Source organism: Maniola jurtina, chromosome Z (genome assembly GCF_905333055.1).
Source record: "Maniola jurtina chromosome Z, ilManJurt1.1, whole genome shotgun sequence".
NCBI classification, from domain to species: Eukaryota; Metazoa; Arthropoda; class Insecta; order Lepidoptera; family Nymphalidae; genus Maniola; species Maniola jurtina.
This window is the reverse complement of record NC_060058.1, coordinates 7,211,457-7,229,930: the sequence shown is the minus strand read 5'-3', so window position 1 is coordinate 7,229,930 and position 18,474 is coordinate 7,211,457. Positions and strand designations below refer to the sequence as shown.

General features: G+C 34.5%; 1 protein-coding gene across 6 annotated transcripts; it reads right to left on the bottom strand.

Moving 5' to 3' along the window:
• Positions 1 to 3,050: 3,050 nt before the first annotated feature.
• LOC123880069 lies at positions 3,051 to 17,461 on the bottom strand. Of its 6 annotated transcripts, none has more exons than XM_045927957.1 (11): positions 17,195 to 17,461; positions 15,955 to 16,125; positions 15,630 to 15,755; positions 14,276 to 14,449; positions 11,157 to 14,200; positions 10,911 to 11,079; positions 10,273 to 10,344; positions 9,500 to 9,677; positions 8,613 to 8,850; positions 7,068 to 8,237; positions 3,051 to 6,674 (listed from the first exon to the last, which is right to left on the bottom strand). In XM_045927957.1, exons 3-11 carry the CDS (start codon positions 15,737 to 15,739, stop codon positions 6,226 to 6,228), a joined length of 5,604 nt encoding a protein of 1,867 aa, XP_045783913.1. In that variant the 5' UTR covers positions 15,740 to 15,755; positions 15,955 to 16,125; positions 17,195 to 17,461; the 3' UTR covers positions 3,051 to 6,225. The 6 variants fall into 6 exon arrangements, with proteins under 6 accessions (XP_045783913.1, XP_045783915.1, XP_045783918.1 ...); XM_045927959.1 differs by lacking the exon at positions 15,955 to 16,125 and having other exon boundaries at positions 11,157 to 13,334; positions 13,422 to 14,200; XM_045927962.1 differs by lacking the exon at positions 15,955 to 16,125 and having other exon boundaries at positions 11,157 to 13,556; positions 13,851 to 14,200.
• Positions 17,462 to 18,474: the final 1,013 nt, after the last annotated feature.

Genomic DNA, 18,474 nt, shown 5'->3' with positions numbered 1-18,474 from the left:
AAATTGAAAGCTAAGCCATTACATTTCGGCGATTAATATCTGGACATTTTTCAGGTTCGATGGATCGAAACATAATATAATTGGGCTAATTTGCTGTTGCATGCTGTACAGCATTTTCAGTTAGGTATTAAAATATCGCAACATCAGGAATCAATAACTAATAATAACAGAATGAATAGGCTAAGACCCAGTTTCCACCTAAGTAGAGAGGAGGGGAGATGTGTTCAGTCGACCAATCAGATTCATAACAGATGATGCGAAAAAATTATCATGTCATCTTTTAAAAATTCTCATTGATTGAGTGTACACATCTCTCCTCTCCGCTTAGGTGGACACCGGGTGTAAGGCTACAATAGGCGAATAGGCATCTTAGGCCGGTAGATTAGATGACATTTCCTAAAAAGAATTTTGCAGAAAAGATAATATGAGAGTAAAGTCATTTTAACCGACTATTGGAAGAAGGTTCTTAATAGGCAGCTTTTGATATTTCACGTCAGACTTCTTAACTTTGATCCACAGTAAACGGTTACACATAAGCCCACAATAGATATTATATTTTGCAAAGAATAAAGCTGTGTTTAAATTGTAATGCATATTGAATTCCACTATGTAAAGTAGGATGAAACATGATAGTGAAAATCGTTGCTTGTATTTATTTAAATAGGTAAATCTTAAATAGTAAAATAGGTATAATTATACTGTTTGCAATGGATCTTGCAAATCTACAAAACTGTTATATAGCTACATACATTGCATTATCACATAATTTTTTCTGTTAACGGCAGAGTGGCTAAAACTTACGGTAATTAGGTAGGTACAATATAATTCTAATTACAGGTGTTTCGATACGTGATAATATTTTTAAAATACAAAGCCTTCGATAAATGGGGAATTTATAAAATATGTGCCAATTTTAAATATCCATAATTTTTAGATCATTGCTCGTCAGTATCTAATAAATTAAATTTAAAATACTCAGAGCCTGTTTCACCACCTCCAGATAAACTTTAGCTAAAGAATAAATTGACGTTATGACAGTTTTTGTATTGGGAATCTGTCAAAATGTGGAAATCCGTTAGTTTATCTGATGGTTGTGCTATCGTGAGTTGTTGCAAACAACCATGAATAATGATGGGTCAAAGCACATACGAGATTAGCCGCAGCGATTGGTAATTAGATCATTGGTATGGGAAGCTATACAACAACTGCACGATAAACATGCACACATTCGAACGCGTCGCTGCAATTTAGTGAAGCTCTTGCATACCATACAATTCACCCAAAGCATCGGAGTTATTGTAAAAATGCGTGATTTCGATGTCGCCGATGCTAAAAGTAGGTATCGTGAGTGCTTTAGCTCTTCATATGTAAACGAACTTAGTTCTCAAATATGTATAATGACTAGTGGTTAGCATAATATTGAACGTAAAGTAAACATAAAAACAAACAATACTTTATTGAAGCCATTACAGGTATCTACTATTGTCTGACAATTCAGACGTTTGAGAAAATATAAAATTGCACAATATTTCCAAATCTACTCTGATTAATATTTTCCAAGGAATGTAATAAAATATACAATTTATTATTTTAAACAAATACCTAATTTAAGCCGTTATCAATACTATTATTGTTCGGTGGGGCTTTGAGCAGATTATTATGACTATAGATGCTATTGCCTGTAGGTAGTAGATACCTATACATATTACGGTTAATATACTTGAACAATTTATTTCATTTTCTAATAACTTGTAACATTAACTTATTTGTAGTGTTTTCCAAGTGTTTTGACATCCTTTCTACGCAAAAAACCATGTTTACTTGTATTTACCGTAAAATGTATAAGTACTGTATATGCATAGAACATGTCCTATCTTCCCACTGGGTATAAACATTATGAGCACCTGCCACCTTCTACAAAATAACAATACATTTATATGACTTAAAATATTACTACCAGTTTTAACTTAAAACATTGGTTTATAATTAGTATTATCTGTTTGCTACACACATTAGCGAAATAGATTAATAGCAGAAATAGAACTTTAGTCTCAGAGAGTTAAAATATAGTAAAATTTAAAAATACTTGCTTATCCTGAACATCAATCGACTATAATATCATAATACAATAATAATATTTAGTACCAACTAGCTACTAATACGGAAACACATCACACGAATTTCGTTTACAAACAAGGTGCAAAATAAACAGTGACACGATGTTCCAGCCGCATATAACAAAACCAATATTGTATCAAAGTGAATCTGGTTTGCAATCTTTCTTAAAATATGAAATCACTACAAAAAATGCCTGTTTTACTTTTTTAACAAATAAATGTTCTCTTTAGGTTGCATTATAGATATTATAGCCGACTGAGCAACTACAATAAAATCTACCAATATCTAAGTATTATAATATTATGATAAAGTATAAAAAATAATCATGGCCTAAATTTTAACTACAACAATGGCTGATGCAAACCTGAAAGTAAATAATTGAATACTGAGAGCATCATCGAGATCATTTATAGAGATATAACTAACCGCCTGTTAACATTTAGTTTTATTATGAGTAATTTATTTTCATTCTCATTATATTATGATTATTATTTTAGATTATCTCATTATATTATGATTATTATTTTAAATTATCTCAATATTTCATAACATTACAGGTAGGTACACAAATATGTATTTGAAAAATAATTTCTTTATACTTGTAATTTACTACACACACATCATATTTCATAATTAATTGGTTAAAATCTTAACTTTTACAAAATAAATAAATAAAAATTTAGCTTATTAACTATATCTACATAAAGTAAAATATTAAATCGTTAAATATAATACTAAAATCTAATTCTAATGTGATATTTTATTAAAAAAAAGTGACTCGATTAAGTATATTTTTAAGATACCATTAGTCCTCGTCAATCTTTATGGCCGCTCTGAACTACGCAGCGAGTCCAACTGACCAATAAACAAGCTCAATCATAGAAACCGCGGGAGCTGTCTCGCTGATACCTGAGTCCATAGTCTAAAATTTCAAGTTAACGCTAACCGTGCGTAAATCTGTCATTAAATATGGACGGGAAAGGAACAGAAAACTTTCCGTCTCTTTTCCGTCCATACTAATAACAGATTTACGCGCATTTAACGTTAACTTGCTAACTTACACTAGGATCTCTATTTACATTCTGAGCATGGAAACACCGCGGTGTGCTCAAAGCGGCAAAAAAGGTTGGCGAGATTGCTGTACTGAGAATATTTTTTTAAATGATACATTTTATCAAATGTAAGTACCTATTTAAAATTTAAAAATAAGATTTAATAATAAAATTAGCGCATAAGTTTTCATTACCGAAAACCCTACACCCTCAAACTGTTGGCGAAAACATTACCTACAGCCCTGCAATGGCTATTGCCTATGTCTATTTCATGGCTACAATTTTAAAAAGTTCTTACAAAACCAGCCATTGATAACCAGGTGACAGGTAACTGTCACTTGCGTAAGTTTTTATAATCCAACATAAATGAGGGTGTTTTGTTATAATATATTATTCACATCATTAGAAAGCCACACCTTTAATTTTATTAAAGACGTGGCTTTTAATTTTAAATTGAAAACCACGATTTCAATAAGTTAATAAATAAGCGTAATTAAATTTAAGTGCGGAAACCAGCACAGAAAGAAAAAAGAATAAGCGTAAATACAGAAGGGTTTCCTATACTAAAGACCGGAATGCCATTTACGATCTTTTTTTTATCCATTTGATGTTAATTCTTCAATAATGAATATATACTTTGCTCCGCTTGCGCGCGAAGGACCGAAGGACAAGGCAAATCAGTCACATTCTAACTCGCTCCAACCACCCCCCTTAGCACGGAAATGATTATCCACAACGCAATAATGGCTGAATTTATGGTATTCTGTATGTCCTTTACAAACCTTTAGTGTACCAGTTCAGCCAATCAGATGTTATTATTTTATTTTATTAAACATAAAATAAAATGTACACAAGCGAATTTAATAACTGGAATGCATACTATGCACCCATAACAGTGAAATGTAGAACAGTGAATTAAATAGAAACATATAAGTAAGTTAATAATAATAATGTTAGTAAAAGTTAAGTTAATAACAAATAAATAAACAAGTCAATAATAATTAAATATTAGTATGTTAATAATAATAATTTAATGATTGTAATGAGTATATTGTAAATAATAATAATAAACTAAGAGCTGTTAATACACAAAAAATTAATAGATTGCGACCGTCACGTAGGCAAAGTCAAACAACGTGCTAAGGGGGCAGGTTGGTTGGTACTTATGAATAAAATTATCTGGACACCTACATGCAAAATATCAATTTGATACGGATAAATACAACAAATCTTTAAAATATTTTTACACTAAACACTAACATTAAGATTAAATATAATAAAATAGACATAGTGCATACTATGAAACTACTGCACATTTTGATAACATAGGACATTTACAAAATTCTTCATTCTACATCATGAATTGTCATATTACGATTAATTTATAACCTTACACATTCTAAACTATTAACATTAATTCTCTATTTAGTAATAATAAAATCCAAAAGACTAGTAGATGTCAAATATGTAAAATCAGAAAATCACGAAATTGATGACACCTAATGTTTTAATAAAATTATGATAATATGATTATTTTATACAGCTATAATAAGACCCGGTGATAAGTTAATAATTACCGATTTTAACAAGAAATATCGACTTTGTCATGATGATGACAAGTGATTATTGTCTACCAATTATAAATATGTGATAGATATGCTATGCTATTCACACATTATTTGGGTGTTTTCCGCAAGTTTGTCATGTACAAACATACATACAATTATGCATGCACAAGCGTGGCTAGCTCAATTAGATAATATTCATGCTACTCCGCTTGCACAAGCAAGACGTGTGCATAGAATCATTCGTATACTTGCATATGATGATTGTTATAGGCTTGTCAAGTTTGCAGTATACCTATTTAAAAATTTATATCCATGTTCTAGAAGTAACTATAGGTTGAAATTAAAGTATCAGTAACAAAAACTGTAACCAAAAGGATTTGTTTCAATTCACAAGATATTATGTCTCATAGTTTAAGATAGATAATTGCAGGGTCTTTATTTTTATTGTTATTTTTTATGTCCTTACGTCTTGGTAAAAGTCAAGTTATGTCAGTTATCATAACCTCCGTACCTAAGGACGTTTTGGGAAGTAACGCTTCGAAATAAGTTAAATGACACCTCTAACGACGAAAAACACTGTCTTTATTTCAAAACCCTCGTTAAAGACAGTTTTCGATTTAAAGCATAAAATGTGATGATTTAGAAGTAAAAGTATGTAACTGCATGATTAAAATGATAAATCAATATATATACATATTATAGGGGTACCAGCTCGTGGTGTAGGATGCGTGTTGAGGAGAATGAAGACGTTGAATTCCTTGATTTTTAAAATGAGATACTTTATCAAAGCAAGTGTCAGTGTAGTAAGTGAAACATTATACTTATAATGTATATTAAAATTAGTCAAGAAAATATTTACATGATTAAGACCCACTAATCCGTTACTAACACTTCTGTTGATGACTATAACAAATACATATACTTCTGCAAAACAAGGGTAGGTTTAAAAATTATAAAGTTTAGAAACTCTTTCCTAAAATAAGTTTGCGTTATTATTAATATAAAATTAACTTGCCTAAAAGCAAAATATTCATTTGTGTTAATTCAAATAAAATTATTGTACAAGATAAAAACCATATATACAAAATATTTTAAGTACAGTGCAATAATCTATTTATTTTGAGGTCCCTATGCGTGGTACAAGCTGTTTCCTAGCAATGTTACTATCGTATAGAAGAACGCCCTTATAAACAACTTTTACAATGGGACTAACCCTTAAATCCTGGAAAAAATTATGTCTATCAAATCTTGGAAAAGTTGTCCAGAATACACTAGGTATTCCATATAAAAATGGCAATATCATTCGATAAAGAATATGGACCAGAAGGTAATTTTTTCACAAAGATATGGTTCCACTGTAAAAATTGTTTTGAGAACAATGACCGTTCACGATATCGGAAAAGTTTATACGTTTTACGTGTTTTGAGTTGGATATATAATAGGTAGCCCTCTTACGTTTATGGTAAAACATACCTACAACTTTTAACTTACAGGGCCTTGTCTATGTTAGTGGTCTTATCGCCGAACGTGGGCTCATCCTTCAAGAAGGTACCTGAACGTTCCATCACAGGAATGTGGTGCTCCTTATCACCATCTTCTCGTCTGGTGGTGTGTTTAGTTCCAGTTCTCGATTGTTTATGCTTATGGGATTGTGAGTGACACATCTGCGATTCCTTCGACACTTTTGGTACAATTTTTGCAGAGCTCGATTTTGTAGCATTCATTAGAGATCCGGATATCTTACGATCACACGATTTCGTTTTACCCTTTGCGTTTACATGTGTGTTCACATGCAACATTCTACCACTGGTCGCTTGCTTGCTGGTGCTACCGTTGGCGGATACTGAGTTTTGATTCAAATAAACTGGTATCTTAGTTTTGACGTTCGCGTTTAGCAACGATGATGGTGAAAGCCCTTGGCATTTTGATATCACTGCTGTAAAAGGAAAATACAATTGCATCAATTTAAAGAAAACGAAATCTAAATACGTTATCGTTAAGGCCGAGATAAATAAAGTGATATATATTGATTTGATTTAAAAAAAAAAACACTTAAAGTCTGAATATTAGAGTGAGGCGAAATGAGGGTAATTTTTTCCATTTTGAGTGCACTTGGTTTCATATCATAATCGGTGACACAAGGCAACAAAAAATATGCAATCTCATTAGCTGGAAGAAATCTCTGTTTAGAGATAAGCATTTCCTATGTACATAGCTTAATTTATCTTAACTTTGTAACTACAATTTTGGTACATGAAAAATAAATATAATATAAATAAATTTTGCGACCGAAATCACGTTCTTACGTGTTATGGATAAGTATACTCACACTCTACGGATCCTTTGCTTGTGTGTTTGGTCTTAGTGTAGGTTGCATAGCGGTTGCTATTTTGAGATTCGCTCAACGAATCAGTGGAAGGTTCCGCCGTACGGGGCCTTGAAGTAGTAGCCAGACTGTCCTGAGACATGGCATGCGCCTTATGATCACATTTTTGGTTAGCCGTCATGCGACTAGCTCGCAACGTACGACATTGGATTGGACTCGAATTACGTGAAGATTCACTGGATGAGACTATTTTATTGACGAATGCTTTCGGCGGTGCTTTTTTCTCTTTCTCTTTAAAGACACGTGGTTCCAAATATCTAGGTTTCGTGTTTTCAAATAGATGTGGACGAGCCGTAGTAACAGATCTATTATTGACAACACGATCTTGCGAACTTAACGATTTGCTCTGATTGAATTTCGCACGCTCCTCTTGCGCTTTCGTTGTCCTAACTTTAGGTACGGTGACTTTATTCATCTTTTTGACGTCTCTCAGTTCGTTGGTGCTCGTTAACTTATCTTTTGATCCCATTACCGCGACCGGCTTCGGCTTGTAAGGAACAAAGGAATTTCGAACTTTTTCCATATCCAAACTTCGTGTATTGGAAGTATTGACCACTTTATTCGGCTTGCTGTGGTAAGTGCTTTTGCATTTTCTGTCTGGTGGCATCGTGGGGCCTGCAGTGAGGGGTATGGCTTGGGGACCGTACATGATGCAGCCGAGTTCTCGAAGTCGCCTTCGTAGCTCCGACGGTAGATCTTTGAAAGCCTGGGTGCCTACAACCCTGGGGGCGGCTCTCACTAAAGCACCCTCACACTGCAGACGCCAGCTGCTAGCGTGAGTGAACAGAAGGTTGTTTGGCTCCGGCACTTTAGATATCTGGTTGCCGTTTGTTATGAGGTCCGGTTTTGACGAGTGTTGGTTCCGGATTTCTTTGACCAAGCTGGAGAGGAAAGCGTACGCGCGACACGTCTCATCGGGCGGGGCCCATTCGATGGCGGCAGCGAGGCAATCGTCCAGCGCTTGCTTGGCGGGCTGCGGCGCGTCGGGGGCGGTCGCTATCAGCTCCAGCACCGCCAGTAGCCTCGGCGCGGCAAAGTGTGCTGCTGCATTCACCGTACGACGACACATTCGTGCCACACTTTCAGCCCACCTGCTGTTTTGCAGCGATGCCACTGAAACCATAGAGAGTATCACTTCATCCTCTGATAATATTTAGTAAATTATTATCATAAAAGCTGCGGTTTCAAATAAATAATTTTACAATTCAAATTTGGTTAATTTTAATAGATACTACAAATAACTGCGGTTTGAAATAAGTAGGTAAGTATTCGATTTAGATTATGTTAATAAATACTTCAAATAGCATATTTTTTTCCTTAAATACAGGTCACGCAATAAAAGTATTGGCACTGAACACTCTAATTAATATAAATAGGTAAGTACCATTTTTTAAATATAAAAAAAAAATCTACCGCATGATTCATAATATTATGTAGGTGTCATCTTTTATCGTGTGACCTTTATGTCTGCAATACAATAGTTCACACCTGTTATACCACATCCATAAACAGTGTCAATAAGATTTTCAATTGTTAAATTAACGATATGTTCTTGATAGCATTTGTCCAACAATTCCTTAGGCAATGTAGCGAAAGCTTTAGTAGGCCAGACTTTTGAAAAGTACTTCGTAATCCACCTTAGACATTTGCGGTATAAGTCATCTAATCCATAAACTGATGAGAGTGGAAAGCATTCCAATACACCGGCTGTGCAAACTTGACACGGCTAAAAGCATTTTATAGGATTAAAAGTAAGCTAGGATATAATTATACGTTATTGAACAATGTTAATATAAGAATATCAGATATACCCATATCGTATAAAACGTAAGATTTATCATTTCTTAATGGTAAAATGCCACTTTTGATTTGTATTAGTCTTTTCTGTCCTACCCCCAAAATGTGTTTGAAAAACAAAGCGAGCCGGCGACCTCAATAGCTAAACGCAGGTCGAGTCAGAGGAGCTAAATGAAAGGGCGAGCGACGGAGCGAGTTTTCAGGCGTAACGCATTTCCAAAAACAGTCAGTATCAATTCAGTAAAAGCCGAGTTTAAACTTCATTTAGCTATCATTCGGACTTTTGCGTGTCTATGAGGGAAAACCTAGGATCTACTAAGTAAATACTGGTAAAACTACAAAATTAGTTGTTATCTCTGACGAGTTAAACTTCTTACTATTAAAGACAGCATTTAAAGGAATTTGTGCTTTTACAGTAACACATATAGGAGGTTAAAGTGACAGATAAATGTCAATGTGCAGCTTAAACCCCTGGGTCTCGAAACCTGATATTTTGATTGTAGACCACTAAAAAGATTTTTCAGATATTCCACCGAGTGAAGGCGCGAATCAGCTAGTTAATAGATAATTATTATTACCCGATGAAAGTGGTGACAATATTTAGCTTTCAACGTAAACATGATTGCTTCCTTTAATCCTTCCAGACCCAGCATATCAGCAATCGTGGCCAGTTCCACAATACTAATTGAGTCCGGAATAGTCGAGAGACCCGAATATATGTGGCACAGAGCAAAATGTACTACATTGAATGAGAATCTAAAACAAAAATATTAATTGTATAATGATCTTAAATCACTGAAGCTTAAGCTCTTAGTTTGACTTTAAGTTTTCGTTAACCGTGAGCGAGTCTGTCTTTAAGGTTCAGTTGCATGACAGATAGTTAAGGTCAGTTAACAGTCCACAACACTTATGAAACTTGTAACAAAACCTCGAGGCTTCACCTATACTGGCAGGAGTTAAATATAGGTTACGAAACGACAAGGTAGGTACGTGACATGGGCCATTGTGCTGCCTAAAAAAGAGTTTTAAATATGATATTTTTAAATCTTTGATTTCACGTCATCCCTAGTGCTCAAATGCCTAATATTTGACAAATATCGTTTCAGGATCAAACCAAAAGCTCACACACTCTCGTTCACTCTGGTTAAAGTCGTTACAATTACCGTGAAGCTTTGACGCTAATCAAAATTTAAAGTGAGTTGCATGAGTATTCATATTAACTTCATGACTAAGCCAACAGTTCATGTTTGTTAACAAGCAAAGTTAACAAACTCTGACTTGCAGTGCAACCCATTTTGGGGCGGCAACCAAAAGTACAAGTATATTATGAAAAACTGTAGATAATACTTACGGTGGTAAAACAATGACGTTACCAGCACTTTCTACCCAACCGCCGCTTAAGATACCAGCAAAATATTGACACCTAAAATAACAAATTTGAAGTCAATGTGCAAAATAAATATTTCACATACGTTCACAACACTTTTTTTCATTCCATATTAAGAATTGATTGCGATCTCTCCTGGGCTTAAGAGATGATGCAATTTCAGATAGAAACGGGCTAATCTGGAAGGGCTATGACAGTTGTAGACCCATTGGCATATGGCAGTTATATTAAACCCATACTCAATCGATTTCTACGCGTAAGCAAACCGGAACACTAAATCGAATGGCGGCACGGCTTTACCGGTGGGCTGGTCACTACCTAGTGCCGAAGCTGCGCACCAGACTACCAGCACTTACCACAGCACCAAATAGATCATCAAAAATTTTCATCATCATCTTACTGAGCACTCCTGTCTGAATGGGAAGGGGTTAGCCACAGTCCACCCCGTTGACCATCTTTGGATTGGCAGATTTCAAACACCTTTTCTTTCACCGTTAAAGTAAGTTAAAAAATTTAGAGGTGCATGCCCGGGCTCAAACCCCCCACCTCTCGTATAGAAGGCAGACGTCTTAACCACTAGGCTGTCACAGCTTACGCCTTACCTTGAAGATAATATACATTTATGTGCTTTAATCCGTTTTCCAGATACTTCCACTATCACATCTGGCGCTATTTCTTCCAAGAACATCCGCAACAAATCTTGGCCTAATCTGGACTGACAGTTACCGATTAAACTGGATGTTTGACTTGTTTCCTCCGTTGTGCTATTTTCTGAAATAAACAGTATTGTATACGTAATATAAAATTAAGTTGGTGAATTTTAGTTCTACCACAAGAAAATTTCTTACCGATTACAGAACGACACATACTGCTCTGAATGCTGCTGATTTCAGACACATCTGACACCTGTTCGTCTATTTCACCAACACTCGACGAAGCTCCGGGCCGCAAAGGCGACCGGGTTCTCCCAGATAAAGAAATTGGCATACTTCTACTAAACTCGTTTTTTAAATGAGGAAAGAGTCTGTTTAAACTCAATGCATTTTCTGAATGAAACGAACTAATAACTTCACTAGATCTAGATGATGCAGTTTGGACATTTTGTTCGGGCCAATTTTTGTCTGGAATAGACCTAGTCATTCTTGGATCGAAATTTTCTCTCTCAAAAATATCAGATTTTATGATCGGTTTGTCTAAATCAGATAATTTGACGAAAAGATCGACCGGCTGATCTTTCGCATTAATAGTTTCTTCGTGTATAACATTTACAGTGTTCATCATAAAGGATTTATCGCCATTCATACGTCGAATAGATGATTTATCAACTTTATTGCCTTCAGATTCATAGGATTCATTACTTTTTGGACCTACAGGTAGCTCCGGAATAGATATTATTTCAGAGATACTTAAGTTCGTATCATTACAGAGAGATTCATATCTCTCAAAACTCATGCTATAATCATGTGATTTTGATGAAACGCTGATATTTTTTTCATTGCTAGCAGATTTTGGAGATTTAGGCTTTGAAGAGCCTTTAATTTCAATGCTCTGTTTTTTATTACCTAGGGAAGATGACAGTCGAGAAGGCATCTCCTTAAGAGTTGAGCTTTCACCCAGATCTATATACATCGAAAACATATTCTTTTTTTCATTGCTACTGTCGTTAGTTTCTGGTTTTTCTGGAGGCAAGGGATCAGGCAAAGTAGATAAATCAATGAAGAATTTATGACCAGATTTTTCACTGCTATCAGAGTCTACAGAACTTCTGCTTTTACAATAATTATCACTGCTGCTTGATTTTGTTTCATTTTTCAAGTTTTCGCAATTCCTATCACCAGGCTTTTTACAATTGGAGTTGGATGTTGTTTTCTCTGATTCAATTTCTTTTGGGTTGGACATATCAACAATCCAAGCTGATACGCATGCAGGTTTCGGTGTTTTCGGGAGACTTTCATTATCATCATTTGGAAATGACACACCTGTCACTATAGGTGTGTTATCTATTTTTCTTCGAATTAATGGACTACTATTTAAAGCTCCTAATTTTGGAGTATGAACATCTACTGAAGTACCGCCTGAAACTATAGGAGAAGATTCATTATACCTACCTGATCGAAAATTAGAGTAGCTTCCTCTACTTATAATGGTATCGTTTTCACTTTCTTCAGATTCATATTGTTTTAAAGATGATGTTTTCAGTGACATGATTGAATTATGGGGTGTTGTGCTCATATAAACCGTGTTTGATGCAAGCGAAACTGTCTTTTCATTTGCACAACTAGAAACTGAATGCGTTTCGATGGAGCCTTTATTGTCTGGAATAATATTTGCACTCAAAGAGTCTTCCGTAATAGGAGTCATTTCAAAAATAGTGGGGGATAAATCCTTTTGAATTGAATCTGTGTCTTTGTTATCTCCTTGTTCCAACGAGTCTTCATTATCGTTACTTTCAGACCAGTCACCTGGGCTAATGTCGAGCTTGTTAACCGCAGTACAGGGCACTGGTTTACTCGGCGTAGGCATTAGATCAGACTTAGATGTATCAGTCACAATTTCATTTATATTTTGTGAATGTTGTTCTTCATCTGCCAAACTTGCTGCATCAATGAAACACGGCGTTGGATTTTTTACTAACAATTTTTCAAATTTTTGATAATTACAAGTGTTCGGTTTTTCTTTTATGTCACCATAATTATACTGACGTTCACTGTTTATAAATTTGTCGCAAATTTCTTTATCTGATATTTTTGGTGGAAAAACAGACTCCCAGGATCCAGTCTCAGAAGAAACTGACGAAGACTCTAGTATGACAATTTCCTCATTCTGCCGTTGTTTTTCTTCTTTAGAAGACTTGCAATATGCTATATCATTTTGTTTTCCAAGACTTGCATTTCTTCGTCTATTAAAGTCCTCTGCTCCTGAAATACCATTCAAAGATGAAGGTCCAGTATGAACTATCATCCTCTGAACTTGATTACAATCTGCTTCGGGGCTTGAGATTGATTCTTGTGATTGATTTGTTTCTTCTGCAATCAAGTCGTGTAAAGTACTTTCAGTTAATGATATATCTGTCAATGTTACATCTTTATGACTAGTCAGACTTTCCAACATACCAGTATTTTCTAGACCAGAATCAGAAGAAGTAAAAAGGTTTTCCATTTTGGTACTATTATCGCCAACATTTATTTGATGCAAGCACCCAGAAGATCCCAAGGCGGGAGAGCACGTATATGCGGCGGACAAGTAATCTGAAGAAGAACTAGGGTCGTCAGTAACTAAGCTATCTGGAGAATATGTAGGGTCAAATGTTTTTTCAGCGAATGTATCGTTACTCAACGTCTTACTTAAGTTACTTTCAAAGACTTTATTTGATTGGCATGTTTTTGTACTTTGATTCAATTTTGATTGATTGGATTTCTTCTCACAATCCTTTAAATTAACATTTTCGTTATGCAAATTGCTATGAATATCACAATTATTGGAATGTTTTAGAGTTTCAGAAGAGTGACTAGAAATAAGGGACAATGAAGTGGGTTTATTACGTTGTATTCCTTTATGTGGCTCTCTATCTTGCGACTGTATTATAGTATGGAAGGCATTGGAAAGTGCATCTTGTTCGATCAACTCCTGTTCCAGTAAATTTCCTTCTATATGTACCAAAGCATAGTATTCTTTTGTCAGTTCTGTACTAGGACTAAGACATGAAATTTGTTGATATTTGTTATCTGTATACGGACTTCTACAATTCGGCGTTAAGAAGACATCAATGTCGTCCGTGCTCTCTTTTGTTTTATTACAATCCGATACGTTAGATTTAGTAAATATTTTTCTTTTAAGAAAAATCAATATATCTTTTTCCTGATTTTTTATATCACATTCAGTGTAGGCATCACTAAAAACAGAATATATTCATTAAGATATTGCAGCAAATAATGGTTATAATATCATGACCAATAAAATGTCTAACCTTATGAAGGAATATATTTCATCAAAAATTTCTCTTCCAATATTGACATGCAAAATAGCTTCAAGCTTGCTGTAAAATATGTTTGTACGTGCTTTTAGTATACAAGAATGTGTCAGTATTTTTAATTTTCCACAAACCACTTCCAAATCAGAATAAATTGATTCATCAAAAATTCTGTGGGCAAGCAAAGGTTATAAAACTAAATAGTTATAATTGTATAGAAATAATCATTGACAAAGCCAGTAATTTTTCCTAGAGTAAGCGAACACAAGTAAGTAGGCACCTACTTATAGTTTGCGACAGGTCAACATGGCAATCGAGATATGAGGTGAGTCATGGAAGGAAGGGAACCCCACATACACGCACAGCGCCCGCGCTATCCCGCACCGGGTTAGCGCGGGTGCACGTCCCCACCCTGTCCTGTCCTGTCGACCTCCTGAACTATATCTATTTGTAACTAACATCAGGTATTTGTTAGTAGATGATGCCCGTGCTTTCATCCGCCTGAGTTTTGGTTTTCTTAAAAGTCGTGGCAACTTCTGGATTTTTCAAGGCAAGAAGTAGCCTATGTTTTTCCCCACAACGGAAACAAGATCGACAAACCATTTAAAATGGTCGGGCCGATAAAACGTGCCAGCACACCTTCGTAAAGTTATATTAGAATGGATTTAAAGAGTATCACACTAATATTATAAAGGAGAAAGTTTGTATGTGTGTGTGTGTGTGTGTGTGTGTGTGTGTGTGTGTGTATGTTTGTTACTCCTTCACGCAAAAACTACTGAACGGATTGGGCTGAAATTTAGAATGGAGATAGATTGTACCCTGGATTAGCACATAGGCTACTTTTTATCCCGGAAAATCAAAGAGTTCTCACGGGAATTTTAAAAACCTACATCCACGCGAACGAAGTCGCGGGCATCAGCTAGTTTAAAATGTAAATAATAAATACAGAATTTAATAATTCTATATAATGAGTAATGTGGATGCTATCCTCTACAGGGAAAATTTCCTAGGGAAAAGGATAGCATCCGCATTACTAGATTTAGACCTGCCAATTCAGTTTAGTTTAAGAGATTGTGTGCAACAGCTACAAGAATCTGTCCATATAATTATTCTGTTCCTTTAAATAGATATGTTGTATGATTATTTTTTTCAAACAGAAATTATATTTATACTCACATAATTATCTACTTATTTTCATACTCTTACTCTCTTCTTACACTTGTAGGATTACATATAAAATTAATTTTTACATGTCTGACAGGCTAAGTTCATATGAGTTAGTTAGATGAAAAGCATTTCATAGCAAAGTCTGAAATATGCACTTTAATATCATAAAATATATATGTCATACCTTGCTACATCCTCCTCAAGTTGTTTCTGAAGGTACAGTTCTAATTTAGATGCTTCATCTGATGCAGAAGAATCACTAGTGGCTATCGGCTTAACCCCTGGGTCCGGCATTAAGCATTTCTTACACCTTTATTTACAAATGAATATACTTTAATAAAATTGTTCCAAATTAAATAAAAATTAAATAAATAAGTAATATTTTACTTCAGACCATATAATGTATATTATACAAATAAGTCCATATACAAAGTTAGTGTGTTAGTAACAATAATTCCTTATAATAATTAAATAAGTAATGTTAGTACAAAGTAAATAAAGTAGCCTACCCTGGCAACTCAAGACGCCCGGTGGCCACCACTACCCAATGTTTTGTTATTGGGCAACCTATCCTATCTCTTAAGAATAGAATAGAATAAAATTTATTCAGCTCGAATAGCGAATTTCAGCTCAAACTTAAGTAAGTATTTTTTATAATAAAACTGTAACTGGATCATTTTCTGTAAAATTAACAAAGGCTTAAACAAAATCCAATTTTTACAATTACATTATAAAAGTGTCAACACAAGATAGTATGTCAATTTTTTTTTAATTCTTTGAGTTTACCATGAAAGAAAAAAAATATTCAATCACATCTTTTCTTGTGAGGTCAGTAAAAAAGAAAGATGATTTTTCTGCCATGACAAATCTTGCACAGCATTCCCATTTCCTTTTCAATTAACAGTAAAGCTTATTTCAGGAGTAAGTGCAATGCTGCACTTAGAAGTTAAGTAGTTTGATGAATGAGGTAACAACTGATTTGCTGTAAAGGTTGGAGTGACTTAGGCTATATTTTATATGAAAAAATTGACCTAACTGATTATAACATCAAAAAAGTGGGGGTCTCCAAAAAATTTTTTTGCTAATATATTGAGTAGCCTGTGAAATGAAAAAGGAGAAATTTCTGAGTTCATGAGTATAACTGTACAACAACATTAAAATATACCAAGCGACAGAAAAGTGATTTTAGTCTAATATCAGTCGGGTTTTAGATTTCAACTTTATGTTGTTAAAATTAAATTAAAATAAAAGAATTTATTTTGTGCCATCATGTCACTACCTTTGATCAATGTGACAGGAGAACAGAGTCCAACTGTGTTGTAAGATAATTGTAAAACTATGTTTGAATATATTGTTTAACCATTTGGTATTTCAGCACATTTGAATGCAATACATGTTTCAATTATTGTCTACCAATGTATGTCCACTGTCTAAAATATATGACATCATCCAAACCAACAGTACCAGTAGGTATTAGTGTTATTTATACAACTATGTACCTACTACTACAACTACAAACATTGTATTTTAGGTACATAATACAAGACAAATCACAATATTATGATACAGGACACTGTTGTGCGAAAAATATTTAATATAACTGATATAACAGTCTATTAACCATTTTTTCCATAAGATCATCGCTAAAGAAAAACTTGATGTGAAACAACTAATTGTGCATACCAGTAGGCGTATTATTTGAGAAGCCAATAATAAGATAACCAGCAAACAAACATTCTCGTGACATACCAAAAAATTCCAATAAGCGAAGATATTTCCTTGGAACGTAAAATTAATACTATTACTGTAAAGTTCACTGCAGATTTTTTCACTATCGTAAACAGATGTAATTAAATAGCAGCAAATAGTTTTGTTTTTATTTTGATTTGTTATGAAATCTTTCCTTGATCTTCACAATTATTAGGCAAATAGGTATGCGTTCATTTCTATTATACGCCGCCGATCGATCGCCACTAGAGAACACTCAATAGAGAAGTAGTGACTAGTGCGTACATTTTGAGAATTGAGAACTCACTGCTTGCCATATTTATTATTTACTCTGTGTCAACCACTGACAATAAATTCAATAGGTACGACAAGGATCTCTTGTCACTTGAATGACATTGACAGGTGGGCGTAGATTGTAGAACAAAGCCTGCCAGCAAATAAAATCTCCTCAATTTTGGAGAATATGTTGAAAATATTAATGTTGAAAACCGAGTTAGTTTTATCTAATTTTGACTGAATGAGAAATTGGGAAAGCCATCCCGGTTTCCACATAGGGGAAAAATAATGATAACCATTGATAGGCCATGCACTTGCAACCTATCATGTTTACTTGCTCAAATACTATACTTACCTAGTGCTAAATATAGCTATGCGGTGCAGACATATTTATGATGTATTTATTATCAGGATATATCTTGAAGTTATGTCTATATGGAATGGCCACAATATTTAAAAAAACAGTGAAATTCAGATTTTTTACTTAGCAACACCATATACAAGTGTGACACTTCACAAGATGGCGGCGTTAGTTTTGTTTTTGGCCACACGCCAAAAGATCCTTGTCGCATTTTACTTTTTAGTCTATTGTGGTCCTTTGGAAGAGTTTAGGTCTATCATGAGGCAAAAGAAGAAAATCCCTAAGAAAATAAAAACTCACTTGGCCAATTTATTAATAATTATAATTCATAGAGATATTATTCATCCAAGGAGTAATTATATTATCAGCAACAAGCGGACCTCTATACTTTATGCACGGCTGGAGTCAGAGTGATTGCTCTGTGTTGGCGCGGGTTTTTGGTGTTTTACCGCCTTAGGTAGGAAATACCTAGGTATTCAAAGGCTGAGATCATTAGAGCGCTGTTTGACCATTGACTTTGCTCAAACTTAAAATTCTGTTAAAAGGAGAGCGTTTTATCGCCGCTCGGAACAATTAAATCGCCGACTAAGAATAATAAGCTGGCTCTTGCAACGTCATAATCACCGGCATTGATCTATCTTAACTTTTAACTGAAACTTAAGTC